Source organism: Miscanthus floridulus, chromosome 6, assembly GCF_019320115.1.
Source record: "Miscanthus floridulus cultivar M001 chromosome 6, ASM1932011v1, whole genome shotgun sequence".
Lineage (NCBI taxonomy): Eukaryota > Viridiplantae > Streptophyta > Magnoliopsida > Poales > Poaceae > Miscanthus > Miscanthus floridulus.
In genome coordinates, this window is record NC_089585.1 from 94,557,406 (window position 1) to 94,571,690 (window position 14,285).

The 14,285-nt window shown below is 47.0% G+C and overlaps 3 protein-coding genes, 1 non-coding gene and 1 pseudogene across 4 annotated transcripts; 3 read left to right on the forward strand and 2 right to left on the reverse strand.

Moving 5' to 3' along the window:
- The first annotated feature begins 11 nt into the window (after positions 1–11).
- LOC136456345 (GDSL esterase/lipase At4g10955-like) lies at positions 12–1,537 on the forward strand. Its single transcript, XM_066456176.1, has 2 exons — positions 12–351; positions 437–1,537. The coding sequence occupies exons 1-2, from the start codon at positions 146–148 to the stop codon at positions 1,458–1,460; spliced, it is 1,230 nt and encodes a 409-aa protein (XP_066312273.1). The 5' UTR covers positions 12–145; the 3' UTR covers positions 1,461–1,537.
- A 1,902-nt stretch (positions 1,538–3,439) lies between these two features.
- On the reverse strand, positions 3,440–3,512 carry TRNAR-ACG (transfer RNA arginine (anticodon ACG)). Its single transcript has one exon. It is a non-coding gene; the product is annotated as a tRNA-Arg (tRNA).
- Positions 3,513–3,771: 259 nt separating this feature from the next.
- On the reverse strand, positions 3,772–6,492 carry LOC136458678 (high mobility group B protein 14-like). Its single transcript, XM_066458607.1, has 5 exons — positions 6,209–6,492; positions 5,349–5,406; positions 5,234–5,278; positions 4,142–4,222; positions 3,772–4,048 (listed from the first exon to the last, which is right to left on the reverse strand). Exons 1-5 carry the CDS (start codon positions 6,361–6,363, stop codon positions 3,998–4,000), a joined length of 390 nt encoding a protein of 129 aa, XP_066314704.1. The 5' UTR covers positions 6,364–6,492; the 3' UTR covers positions 3,772–3,997.
- Positions 6,493–6,718: 226 nt separating this feature from the next.
- LOC136462009 (U4 spliceosomal RNA) lies at positions 6,719–6,867 on the forward strand (annotated as a pseudogene).
- A 1,681-nt stretch (positions 6,868–8,548) lies between these two features.
- On the forward strand, positions 8,549–13,844 carry LOC136456350 (lipid phosphate phosphatase 2-like). Its single transcript, XM_066456179.1, has 7 exons — positions 8,549–9,263; positions 9,383–9,470; positions 9,571–9,680; positions 9,786–9,879; positions 12,602–12,790; positions 12,934–12,993; positions 13,439–13,844. Exons 1-7 carry the CDS (start codon positions 8,838–8,840, stop codon positions 13,588–13,590), a joined length of 1,119 nt encoding a protein of 372 aa, XP_066312276.1. The 5' UTR covers positions 8,549–8,837; the 3' UTR covers positions 13,591–13,844.
- The last annotated feature ends 441 nt before the right edge of the window (positions 13,845–14,285 follow it).

Consider the following 14,285-nt stretch of genomic DNA (forward strand, 5'->3'; position numbering starts at 1 on the left):
AGTCGTCTGAAAGTTGAAAAATAACTCACAGACGAGTGGAGGAAGAAGCAGGTTCTGTATTCCCTTGATTGGATAAAAAGTACATTCGCCCTTTCTGTGATTCTTCTCCAACTTGCTCAAAGCAATTCTTGCTGGACTGCATGTCATGCCGCCTCCAAACTATTCCTCTTCGCTATTAAAGCCGAGAAGCAAAAACCGCGGACCGCGACCTCACCGGAAAACAATGGCCAATGCACTGCCAGGCCAGAAAGCCGGCGAGGTCACGGCGACGCCGAATCCGTTCGAGTTCCATGTGTACGGCCCGCGACACCTGTCGTCCCCCAGCTGGTGGGATCTCTTCCGTTCAAGCTGGTCAGTTGCTCTCACGGTCACACCTTCGTTTCTGCGAAGCGCACAACAAAAGCTCCGTGTCACTCTTTGCCTTGGGTTTTCTCAGGAAGGATCCCAACTACCGGCGCATGGTGATCGCGTGCTTCATCCAGGGGGTGTACCTGCTGGAGCTGGACCGGCAGGACAAGCGCGACGAGCGCACCGGCCTCGCGCCGCAGTGGTGGCGCCACTTCATGTACAGGCTCTCCCAGACACTCATCGACGAGCGCGACGGCTCCATCTACGGCGCCGTGCTCGAATGGGACCGCCGGGCCTTGCTAGCTGGCTACGCGCCGTTCCGCCCAGCCGGCGCGCCGGCCGCCGTCGTCGCGCTCCGCGGCACGCTGCTGAGTGGGGCCACGTTCCGGCGCGACGTCGTGGACGACCTCCGGTTCCTGGCCTGGGACAGCCTCAAGGGCTCCGTGCGGTTCGCCGGCGCGCTGGCCGCGCTGCGGTCCGCGGCGCGCAGGCACGGCGCGGGGAGCGTGTGCGTGGGCGGGCACTCGCTGGGCGCCGGGTTCGCGCTCCAGGTGGGCAAGGCGCTGGCCAAGGAAGGCGTGTTCGTGGAGTGCCACGTGTTCAACCCGCCGTCCGTGTCGCTGGCCACCAGCCTCAGGGGCTTCGCGGAGACGGCCGGCGAGATGTGGGACCGCGTGCGCGCGTGGCTGCCCTACGTGGGCTCAGCAGCCGCGGCGGCGGACGCGAGCGGCGAGGCCAAGGAAGTGACGCTGGAACGCGCGGGGACGGCCAAGTGGCTGCCGCACCTGTACATCAACACCAACGACTACATCTGCTGCTACTACACCGACGCGGCGGCCCGGACGGCGACCGTGACGGCGAGAGGAGGAGGAGGGAGCGGGAGCAGTAAGGCTGCTGGAGGGGACGGTGGCATGGGCAAGCCGGGGCTGGCGAGGATGGTGACGGTGTCCAAGGGGCCGACCAAGTTCCTCGATGCGCACGGGCTGCAGCAGTGGTGGGCCGACGATGTGGAGCTGCAGGTGGCGCTCAACCACAGCAAATTCATCGACCGCCAGCTCAGGTCGCTCTATGCCGCGCAGGCGCAGCCGGTCTCGCCGCAAGTGAGCCTGTAGGCTGTGTGCCTGTGTAGTTGTGTAGCAGCTGAGAAATAAAAAAGCAACGCCGACGCCGCCACTGCGGCTAGTGTGAATGTGTGATGCTGTTGATGGATCGGTCATTGGTGCGTGATGCTCCGCTGAGCACACGGATGATGAGCGTTCCCAAATCCCAGGTCGATGTGAAAATTTCGGATTCAAACACAACACAATGAATGGTTGTGGCAAATTTTAGTGAAACGTTTCCTATCTCAGTTTATAAGATTCTATTTGTTGGGAACAATGTAGATGGGTTTTATCTCTACGAAACTCATTTCATTCCATGAAACTTTCGTCGATCATTTCCTCATCTATTACATGTCATGTTAGCCTATTTAATACAATGAAACTTCCATTGAGACTGGACTAAGCGCGCACGGTGCACGAAAGTAAAGTAAAGCCTGCCCTCATGTTTTGGGGAATGTAAATGGAGGATGAACATTGACCGGAGCCAAGCCAAAATATAGTAGTAGAAGGGAATTCAAATGGAGGACGAACATTGAACGGAGACACGCCAAGATATAGTAGATAAAATGGGATTGCAAATGGAGGATGAACATGAACGAAAAGAAGAAATGGTGAATAAAAAAACGACTGCGTTGGGTATCATGCCAAAATACAGTAGAAAAAAAAGGATTGTGAATGGAGGATGAACATTGGACGAAAAAAAGATATGGTGGATAAAAGTAGAAATGATGGGATTGTAAATGGAAGACGAACACTGAAAGACTCCGCGGGGGATCACGCCAAAATATAGTAGAAAAAATAGTATTTTGAATGGAGGATGAGCATTGAACAAAAAGAAGAAATGGTGATAAAAGTAGAAAAAATGGGTTTGTGAATGCGGGATGAACGACATTGAACTAAAAGAAGAAATGGTGAATAAAAGTATTTTTTTGAAGACGTCAACAGAGGGGGGGGGGGATCCCCACCTAAATAATTTTCCACTGATACCGGCAAAGTCAAAAATGGAGGGTGTCGAGCACCTAATACAGGGGTGACCCTTCAGGTCAGAGTACATGACAAGTGGGAGAGAGAAGGATTACAACAGTTAGAACAACATGGTTCAGCTACTAGCTCAGCCTACTAACCGGAGCGAGTGCAACACTACTTTCTAACATATGCCACCACCAATGACAGACTCTGAAGAACTCAAAACCACATGCAGCTGTAAGGTATTGAGTGGGATCCAACAGACAACATTGTAAGGCATTGAGTCGGAGCCAACAGGCGGCAGCCGTGAGTTGCATCGCCTATGAACGCATCTGGGTTCCAACCGACGCCCACCAACGCCATTTGAGGGAAGAAAGCCTCAAAGGGGGAGGATCGTCAGAAGGAAAACGAGGAGATCCAGAGAAGGAGATCAAGGTCCCCGCAACCCAGTATATGATGAGGCAAAGCGCTCAAGTGATCTAGAGGACGACAGAGCAAGCCATTGACGGCGAGCACCTGCTAGCAAGTGGTGGGTGCAAAAGCCAAGGGTAGCAGGGTAGCCAGACAAAAACACAATGGGGTGGGAGAGCAACCGAAGAGAGCACCAGGGTACGGCGGGCGCGGAAGGAAGCAGGCCTGCTTGTATCGATGCCTTCAAGAAGGAGAGTGACGTCCACAGACGCCACCATCGACGATCAGAGCACCACGCTTGAAGGGTTTTCGCCCCGAAACCAACCCAGCTGATGCATAAGCCCCGAGAGGCTTTTGCGATAACATGAATTGAAAACTTCAACGACGCCTCCAAGGAGGGGTTTGACACCATTTGTGCCATCGTCGTTGGTCTAGAACAACAACAAGACAGGGTTTTCACCTATTGAAAAAATGGGATTGTAAATGGAGGATGAACACTGAACAACTCCGCTGGGGATGACACCAAAGTATATTAGTAGAAAAAATGGGATTGCGAATGGAGGATGAACACTGAACGAAAAAGAAGAAATGGTAAATCTGAATAAAAAAATAAGCGACTCCGCTGGGGATCGAACCCAGAATCTCTGGTTCCGTAGACCAGCGCCTTATCCATTGGGCCACGGAGTCGTTGATGAAACAGTTCATTGACTCATTTAAATGATCCATGCAAACCCACCATACCAATTTAGCACAAGCGACACAGCAGCTCAGATTTCTGGATAAATGAATTCGATATAAGTGTGCTTCGTATCAATATCTGGTAGTCTAAGTAGTATATTTGACAGTAGAGATGTCATTTGATTTACCTGTGATAAATTATTGCCTTGGAGGACATTATTATACACAATCATACATACAACTTCATAATAAGCAATTTAACGAGCAGTTAGCATGAAACACAAATTATGTCCAGATGAGAACCACCGGTAAAAGACTCGGTGTCATCCAAATACGTCAGTCAACCTCAACTACAGAAGATACATATCTGCATGAGCTGATGGTTCCAACTAGTAGTATCTAAAGATTCCATTACAAATCACAGTTCCATAATATACAGTTGATTGATTCATCCAGTTACGGCGAACCATCAGGAATTTGGAACACATAAATATTCAGCTAATCAGCTCGTCGTAATCTGATTCCTCAGACATTTCTCCGCTTTCCTGCATGAGAATATGAACGAGGATTATGCTTTCACCCATAAGAAAACAGGGGCTGGGGAGACTATCCAAGAGGGGGGAAAGTATAATATACACCTTTTTCTTGTTATATTCAATCATCGCCTTCTCAAATTCTGCACGTTTCTCAGTAGCTATATCATAATACTTGACCTTTTCCTGTGAAATGAATTAAGTGAAAACTATTGTTTTCTAGAAGTCAAATTTCATAACCATATGAATTAAGTGAAAACTATGATTACTGACAGGCTTTGTTGTTGTTGTTGTATATAGAAGGCAGAAGCACTCAGTATTTGTAATTTTAAAGAATCCATAGTTTATCTTTATATTCGCAGAAATCCTACTATTTTCGTTTTTCCAGTCATTTGCTAGCATGCACGGTAAGAGTAGCTAGAATGGCCTGTGGGCACCAAACCAAGGTTGAGTGAGATGTACTATACAGAAAATAGGGGTGAACATCCCGGTTTGTTCCAAAACGGCTGAAACCATTCAACCATACACGCTAAGCAATCTAGCTGCCCAGTACCAACAAAACAGCGTACACACCAAGTTAATTATGAGTGTTGATCTGCTTTGACCAAACTGGTCAAACTATCAGTAAAGACCCCTAAAGCAGCTCACAAGTGGGGAGCTAAAATACTGAGACAGTAAGTAGCAACTATACACTTGCTGTAAAATACAAAATAATAGCAAACGTGAATGATGTACAATAATCCAAATGAACCAAAGCTACAGTACTCAAAAACTTCATTTTGACTATGTAGGTCAGAAAAGTTCATAGTTAACGCATCCATGCCAATCTGTCCCTTCAAACCCTCTAAAGTATAAACTCGTGAAAGAACTTAAATAAGAGATGGGCCGTGGGCACCAAGGGAAATCGCTTCTTCACCATTAGAATAAAAAGGTGGCAATCGCTCATGTTCTTTGAACTGGATATTAACCAAATAAAGCATAATACCAAGACCTTCTGATCCCTATATACTGTGTTTCCCATAAAATGGTTGATCAGGAAAAAAAGAAGTATATGCAAAAACCAAACTACATATCAAGTCCACTGTACTCAAATTCACATCACCACTATGGAATCAAGCAATTTACATCAGCACGCAGCATAAGGTGGTAAATAACTAACGAAACACAACTATCAGGCTGCAAGGAGGAAATACTGACCTCAAATGCCATTGTATTCCATTTTTCGCCGCATGCCTTCCCTATCTGCAGGGCAAGGTGTATTACTACAAGACTAAAGATTTGAAGGTCCAACATTCAAGCAATGAAAACTTACTTCCTGCATTGATTTTACACTTGGTTTTTCTTGCTTATAAATCTTCCGAAAATCCTCCCTTCAGCACAACATAGAGTTTCATTATAGATTGGTGTATAACACAAAGGCAAACAACTGAAAGAGCTTTCGCATTCGTGTTACACCTAGAAATATGGGAGAAACCTCAAGGAGCAAACAATATGTTCAATGATGGTGTGTCGATATGGTTGCAGCATAAAACAGTTATGTTAAATAAGAATTCGATAAGTAACAACACATATGAGTTTTTTACAAACCCATGTAAAGTCGACCTGGACTGAGTACAGTAAGCTGATTACTTTGGTAAATCAAATGTTCTTCACACCAGCGTCATATGGAAAGTTCAGCAATGACATTAACTGATAATCTCAATCCTAAATGAAACTGAAAGACAAAATCACAGTGCACAAAAAAACATAAACCTACTTGACTCTTAGAAATGTAGCACATACGGGCAAATCTGGCCACGAACGAGGAAAATTCAAATTGTTTCACCAAAGGATGCCTTGAAACCTAACCTCCCAGCATCCCAATTCCCAAATCAAAAGCAAGAAATGGCAATTTGTTAAAAGAAAAAAAAAAGACTTGGCAAAAGCCTGATTGCACAAGCTGAGCTACAATGGTGAGCCCATCCAGCGACTAGCGACCGATGCACATCAGAGATATCAAGTAGTAACCTTGCACCTAACACTAGCATACACTAGAATTTCCTGATAGGTGAGAGCTGCATACTGGAACCCCTAACCAATCAATCGCTTAGCCGAGTTCAGAGCAGTAACACCCAGCAGACACGAAACCCGTAGCAGGCAAATTAACAGGGAAGGGGACAACACAGAACATACATGAAGTAGAAGAAGGCGGTGGGTGGCTTCTTGGGTGCGCGGGGGTCGCCCTTCCCCGCCGGCTTGGGCCTCGGCTTCCGCTTGGGGCTGCTCGGTCTGGGAGCCATCGCCACCGTCTTGAGAGGCTTCGGCGCCGTCTGCGACCTCGTCTTCATCCGGCAAGGCAAACCACTTCGGCTATGCGCGTGGCAGTTGGGGTTTACGCGAGGTTTGGAGCCCCAGGACCAGGACTCCAAGAGTGTGGAGAGCGGCAGCCAGATGAGAGGGAGGAGACGCGCAAGGGAAGGGATGGGAAGGGAAGACGACCTGGCCGCTGAGCTCTCCGCCTCTGGTGGGCCGGACGTGTGACCCACTAGACCATAGTGCTGACTGGGCTTCCACTCGGCCCAAATAATGGTTGGGTGGTTGATGACTGATGGTTTGTGTGATTTTGTACCACACCGACGGGCGAGGAACCGGCGAGAGAGGGATTAGTCCATAAGAAGAGGGGTCAGGGATCAGAAGAAACTCATCTTTGCGCTTGGGGCAATGACGCAGCTTATGAGGTTATACCGAGGCGCGTCAATTGCTGGTTGAAAACTATTTCCAAACCCCCTCTTTGGCCCTCGGGCCACTGAGAATTTCTGGAAGGGTTCCTCCTTTTCGAAGGTGGGAAAACCCTACAGTCCTAAATAAAAAATGTTACAAGGATATTTTCTGTTGTATGGTTTAATTAGGCAATCATAAACAAATTTGTTTTGGGAGCATGGTCCTTTAGGGTAGGCGGTAGGGCACCCAAAAATGTTCACCCACCTCAACAAAAGTGGCACACGATAAAAATGTCACTAGATTAGAAACGATTCTAACGTTTCTTTGTTGAGTTAGTCGCTTCATGGAACCGTATTGGTTAGATTGCTAAACGTTTCTTTGTTGAGTCAATCGCTTCATGGAACCGTTTGGTTAGATTGCTAAATTCATGAAACTACAACTCAAATCAGTCGAAACTAACTTTTGAGTATTTGCCAGTAAAAAGAATCGGTTATGATTGGCCTATGGCAATTAAATGCAGCACACCTCAATGCTATTGAGTTTGCTCCTTAGATTTAAGATATTTACAACAAAAGGTATTCCATCAATTTCAAATTACAAGACATTTTGATATTTCTAGATGCATAGGTTTTGTTATGCATCTAAAATGTACACTTATGTCTAGGTACATATGGCCCTATTCGGTTTACCCCATATTCGACTTGTTCGGCTTCTTTTTCTAGTCGGTACAGTGTTTTTCTCTCACAACAATTCAGCCGGAACAGTGTTTTCAGCCAGTTTCAGACCAGCGAACGGGTTAGTAAAATCAATGAATCTAGAAAAGCCAAAACACATTATAATTTGAAATGGAGGAACTAGCACACAACAAGGCCACCCACACAACAAAAATGCCACCCATCTCATTGCTATGGTATGCCTACTGTACGTCTAAATGGTCATTTAGCTTCTATATTCATCGTTTTGAATTCTGCATGGTGGTACATTGCTTTAATTTAATCATTTGTTTATCCCGTTTAAACGGCCATATGCTCGCTTAAGTGGCTGTTTTATCTGAATAATGGCTAAACGGAAGTGGTCATATGTTAAGCTTTTAGCATAGCACTAGGTATGCCCTTCCTATGTGATATGGAATGGCTATAGATAGATGGATCAGAGAGACCTCAGATAGCTGCTTTTCCATGGGGACTATCTTAGGCTTTCTTCTTGCTCGACTCTAACTGATACATGATTATCCCTTTTATAGAGACAACTTACCTCTAAGAAAATATTCTAACCGAATCAATTTAACTTATCTCTTTCCTGACAAACCAAATCAATCTAATCTAATCTAATCGGGTACTGTTCACACATGCTGCGGTATCGCGCGGTCCATGGGCTGGCTCCGCAGTCTAATCTATTCTGTCTGGTACTGTTCACGCGATACTGTTCACGCGTGCTACCTTAGTTCTTAATTAAAATGATGTGTAATTCGAAAGAGAAAAAAAATGCTCACATTGACTTCGCGATCAAACTCTTCTACCTTTAATTCTTAATTAAAATGATGTGTAAAGTTTATGCATATTCGAAAGAGAGAGAAAATGCTCACATTGACTTCGCATGGCTCCGATGGGTCTTCCGCTTTTGGATTCATGCAATTGCGCAGAAACCTGAGCTGATTCCATGCAGTGGCAGTCCCATCGTCCATCGAACGTGTGGGGGCGCGAACAGCGAACCTGCCGGCTGCCGCGGTGCAGACACGCTCTGGACGCGGTGCCACCAGTAGCTCACCTCGATCCCAACTTGCGTAATACCACTAGCGTAACAGGCCGCGCTGCCCGCCCCAGTTACCAACCTACCATTTCTACGTACTCCTACCGTCCTACGCGCCCCGCGCGCGCCAAAGTTAATTTCTCGCCCGAAACCAACTCACATGCCGGTCTCGATTCACGTCAATAAAAACTATCTATAGGCAGGGCGTAACTGCAGAAGGAAACTCCCAAGCAATTCCCCAAATCAACCACCAAAATAATTGCCCGCGCGCAACCGCAACACCGCACTATCACCGTCATTGCCTAGCATTGGATCGACGCACACAGATCTGGGGTCCTATAAAAGCAACATCATGATTCGTAGCCCAATAAAAGGATCCAGCAGCAAGGTGAAGAGCAAGCCAACGACACCGGCGCCGCCGGCATTGCTCGATCTCGCCTCCTTCAGGGGCTCGTGGTCGGCGCATTATTCGTACCGCGAGGTCCCGAGCGAAGATCATCATCATCAACCTGCAGCTGCAGCTGCCGCCGTCCCCCTGGAGATGCAGGCCTCCCATGGCGCCGCCGCCGCCGCAGCCGCCCCGGCGTGCTCGTCGTTGCCGACGATGCGCAAGGTGGCGCGGTCGCACGCGTGGGACTGGGTCGCGCTGCTCCTCCTGGTCGCCGTCGACGTGCTGCTCAACGTCATCGAGCCGTTCCACCGGTTCGTCGGCGCCGGCATGATGACGGACCTCAGATACCCCATGAAAAGCAACACCGTCCCCGTCTGGGCCGTGCCGGTACGTGCGGCCAACAATACTCCTCTCTATCTCCGACCCTCGCTCGCTCACCAATTTTGTCAGGGTCAAGGATATATACTATATATATATAAATCGTGCTGTTGTTTAATCTGTCTCAGATCGTCGCTGTCATTGGGCCCATGATCATCTTTGTCATCATCTACATCAGGAGGAGGAACGTGTACGATCTGCACCATGCGATTCTAGGTAACTTCACTGCTGCCATTGTCTTTTCCGGCATATTGTGAACTGTGTTCTAGCCAGGGATACATTACATTACACATGGTGACCTTCCGGCAAAGTGCAGGCATCCTATTCGCTGTGCTGATAACGAGCGTCCTGACCGACGCTATCAAGGACGCCGTCGGCCGGCCGCGCCCCAACTTCTTCTGGCGTTGCTTCCCTGATGGAAAAGCGGTAACAAGTCGCAACTCGATTATATTGCTCTCGAACTCACCCTACTAAATGGACTTGTTTTCCACCCAACCTGAGAGTACTTCCACCTGGTGTCCCATCTACTAGGTGTACAACAACATTACAACGGGAGTCATATGCCATGGTGATCCTAGCGTCATCAAGGAAGGCCACAAGAGCTTCCCCAGCGGCCACACCTCATGTGAGTCATCATTGCAACTCGCAACCACATAATAACTATGTAAAAAACCCGCGCGTTGCAAGTTGTGAATCATCATTTAGAGATCATTTTTAATATGAAGTTTGATAAACGATGCAAGTTGCACTTAAAAAAAAAGTAGAGTGAAAACCAAAGAAAAACGTTAGTCTTTGCTAGTCCAAAGCTAGATAGATCTGAGATTGGGAGAGAGAATCAGACACAATGTAGCTGAAGGTGAAGAACAATGGCTGAAGCCTTGCATTGGAGGGACTTTGCAGTCTATAGCTCGGCATGGTGGCTTCTTGTCGTCTATGGAGGGTTGTGAGTTGTGACGTTGGAGTTCCAATCCTGTCCGAGAGATAAAGTAGCGGTTCCATATGAAGAATCGGCAACCTAACAGAGCTTTACTTATTGATTCATGATTATATTAATTACGTATTAACTCCGATTAAAAGGAGGAACGACATCAACTTGGACACAAAATTGTTCAGAGACCAGGCACTGTCACGGCTCTTGACATTTATGCTGCTGTAACTGGAGTACTGGACCTGTGTAGACCGTAGAGCCATCGACCAAACCAGGCATGCATCCAGGACTGAAGAGAACATGATATTCTACCGTTGAATGACAACCCTTGGCATTGATTCTACCATTGTTGGGGACAGGCACGGAGCCAGCGGTGGGGCTAGCCCCCCTACCGCTCGCAAGCAAGCGAAGCCCCGTAGAGCCGCCGTCTGAAATTTTAGCTGTAGATGTATAGGTAGGAGGGGCTGAAATTTGCTGAACCTCTTTTCTTACTAATTGCCGTTGTTTAGCTGCTCCTAAATTTTTTCCTAGCTTCGTCCCTGGTTGGGGAGGTGACAAAGCTACAGACAAAGGAAAGCAGGCAACGCCTATATGGAGTGGATGTAGGCATATGCGGCTGTTCCGGCTTTGGAGGGTGCCTGAAGTTAACGTGTGCTGTATGTGTGCGTCAGTTCAAAAGCTAGGAAGCTAAGCATAACTGGTTGAGGATAATGGACGGCCAGATGAGTCTAAGTTATATAGTGGCACTATTTTGTGATAAGTTATATAGGGCCTGTCTGGTTCCCTGTCTTCACTCTGGCCAGGCTCCACGGGGCTAAGTTAGACATGTTTGGTTGTCTGGACATGCCCTCTAGCCAGGCCCCCCATAAGCCAAATGGGCCTGTTAGCGCTCCAGAAGAATGGAAATGCAAATCGTTTTCTGGGGGCCAGGCTCGGGCCAGCCCGATGCCCATTCCCGTCACCTCCTCCGCTCGCCTCTACTCGCCTCCGCTTGTCTCCGCCGGTCCTCCCCGCACCGCCGTGCTCCCTTCTTCCGCGTCCTCCGTACCAAGCCAGGCAACAAAACAAAAATCTACCAAGCCAGGCTTACCTAGTACACAACAACCAAACAAGGAGTTCCTGCTTGGACAAGCCGGGCTTATTTCCTAGCCAGGCTAGGACCGAAGAAGGGAACCAAAGACACCCATAGTGACTGTAGGAAGCTGTGTGCGTCAGTTCAAAAACCAATCGCTAATCTAACGGGCACTATTTTGTGATGACATGGCACGCTGAGAATTCAGCTTTATATAGCAATCAATGATTGCTATTGGCCCAATCTGTATATAAGTTATATAGATATAGATGACATATCATTACCAATTCATTAACTAACTCTTCTTCATAAAAAAACCCATTAATCTTCGTATTACTAATGAACAAGTACTGGCGAACACTTGCACTAAAAACCCACCGACTAGTTTCAAATAGCATAGTGAAGTGAAATGGCATCGATTGTACACCTTGACAAGATAATGCTCTCAAGAGTTATGCAAGTGCATTCAAAAACTAGCGTAGCAATTGACCAAGGTTTATATTCTATTTTACTCCTCTATTTCAAATTCACTAACAAAATGGTGGAGTTCTCCTAGTGTTTTAAGTAGTAATAAGAACACTACACTAGTCCAAGCACATGAGAATTCTCCATAGGAGGCATTTGGTAGAGAAAGGCTCATGCTAAATGGTGAATGTTAAATACTAGGAGAAGCTACAAATTCTGATTGTGATTAGAAGTCGTTTTGACTTTTCTAGATACAATAGCTTTTAGATATACATTATATCTAGATACACAGCTTTTAGTATGTATCTATAAAAGTTCGAATGATTTATAATTTGAAATGGAGGGAGTAGATGAAAGATAGCCTTGGTATACAGTGGGAATGACTGGGATTAATGGCAGGTCTACAATAGCCGGACACACTCTGATAAAAGTCCAATTAGGCAAAAAAACAAGTACAAACTATCGAGTTCTATGCACTAACAGTTATATTCAGAAAGTGACCCATCACTCTTTTAAGCTTGTTCTAACTTCTAACGATCAGACCTCAGACATAAAAATATGCAGGCAACAATTCCTTTACTAAATTAGCCAGCTAAAATTCAAACTCGTGAGCTGTACTAGGTGGTTGCCTTTGTTACCACAGAATGTGGAAGTACTTACATGCCCAATATACATGTTGCACCCAATGACCCAAAGCCTAAGTTAATGGGAAAAGCAAGCAATTCACGTTACGCATCAACAACACACTAACGCTAAATTTTACTCACAATTGGAGAGCAAACCCTTGCGTCCAGTGAACCAAGGCTTATATTCTTAGTCCCTTGTGATGCTGTGCAGTGTGGCTAACCAACATTTTCCATGTTTGTTCCGTGGGTGTGGCAGGGTCATTTGCCGGGCTGGGTTTCCTGTCGTGGTACCTGGCGGGGAAGATCACGGTGTTCGATCGGAGGGGGCACGTCGCCAAGCTCTGCGTGGTCCTCCTGCCTCTGCTCGTCGCGGCGTTGATCGCCATCTCGCGGGTGGACGACTACTGGCACCACTGGCAAGACGTCTGCACCGGCGGCGTCCTCGGTAGGTGCAGGGCTTCGTGAATACTGAATGAGCGCATGGCGTTTAGGGGCCTCGACAAGACGACAAGCCTTGCTAACTGCTCGTAAACTAGCTAGCTATCTCCTTGACGCTGATGACGAGTTTTGTCATGTTCGTTTATTTAGGATTGGTGGTTGCTTCAGTCTGCTACCTCCAGTTCTTCCCAGCTCCGTCAGATGAGAAAGGTATACCTCGTTTATTTCCCTTGCCTGAATACAATGCAGTCCCTTCACATTTCACAATATCCTGGCTGAGCGCTGTATCAAGGATATACTAGACCTCTGCAGACGAACAAATTGGCTGATGAAATGAATGAGACTCTGAAAACATAACGACCGCTATATATGAGTCAAAACGCGAACCGCCTGAGTCGCAGAACTCTGAAACTCCAGTGCAGTTGACATGTCTGTCTAGTGCCTGTGCTTGAGGTTGCAGCACAAACCGGCTGTCTGTCAAAACGCAAACCTGACTCCAGTGCAGTTGACCTGACTGTCAAAACGCAAACCGCCTGAGTTGCAGCACAAACACTCCAGTGCCTGTGCTTCTCTAGTTGCACTTGCACGTCCCATCGTCTGTCTTGCAGGCTAAAACCAAACGCGTCCGCTGACCTGACTGTCTGCGTGATGGCAGGGTTGTGGCCGCACGCGCACTTGAGGTTCGTCAGCGAGCAGGAGCGGGAAGAGGAGAGCCGAACGCAGACGCAGCGCTCTACGGAAACCGCCGGAGCCCGCACGAGCCATGAACTGGATGCGTTGGAAGCCGGCAGGAGAGACCAGTTGTAGACCACGATGTAGCAGGTGTTGCGTGCGCACTACTAGCACAGGATCGATCAATGGTGTACAGGAGTCCCCGTAGCTTGTGGTTCTCTCTATCTGCAGGTAACACCTGACGCTGACTACTGACGTCATCCCTCTTCGTACATACTCCACGCATGCCCTGGAACTGTGTAAATAGTACTTCTGTACTCTCTGGAGTCTGGAACGTGTACTCCTATGTACTATCTGGTTTTATGTGCGACAATCGTAGTTCAATTACTTACTCCCTCTGTCCTTTATTATTATTTGTCCTAGCGAGAAACATGTCTAAATTTTCTCACTTTGATTAAGTTTATAAAAAATACTAGTAACATTTATATTTTCAGTAAATTTATTATGAAAATAGATTCAACCAACGATAGTACTAAATATGTATCATAAATATTAATATTTTTTATATATTTAATTAAAGTTAAGTAAGTTTGACTTCTCCGAAACTGGGAACGAGTGAACGACAGATAAAAAGAGTAGAGTGAGTAATCTGTAGTCTCCAAGCCCCTGATCAGCGGCTGGAGGCTGCTTGTACAGCAACCCGGATGAATTTTTGTGCTGGCAACATTGGCAGCTGCAAGCCTGCTTTTGACACGGCAGGAAAACAGTGTATCCCTATGCACAGAATTCCAGATTTCACTGTCCATTTTCAATGCACTCCTACAATGGTG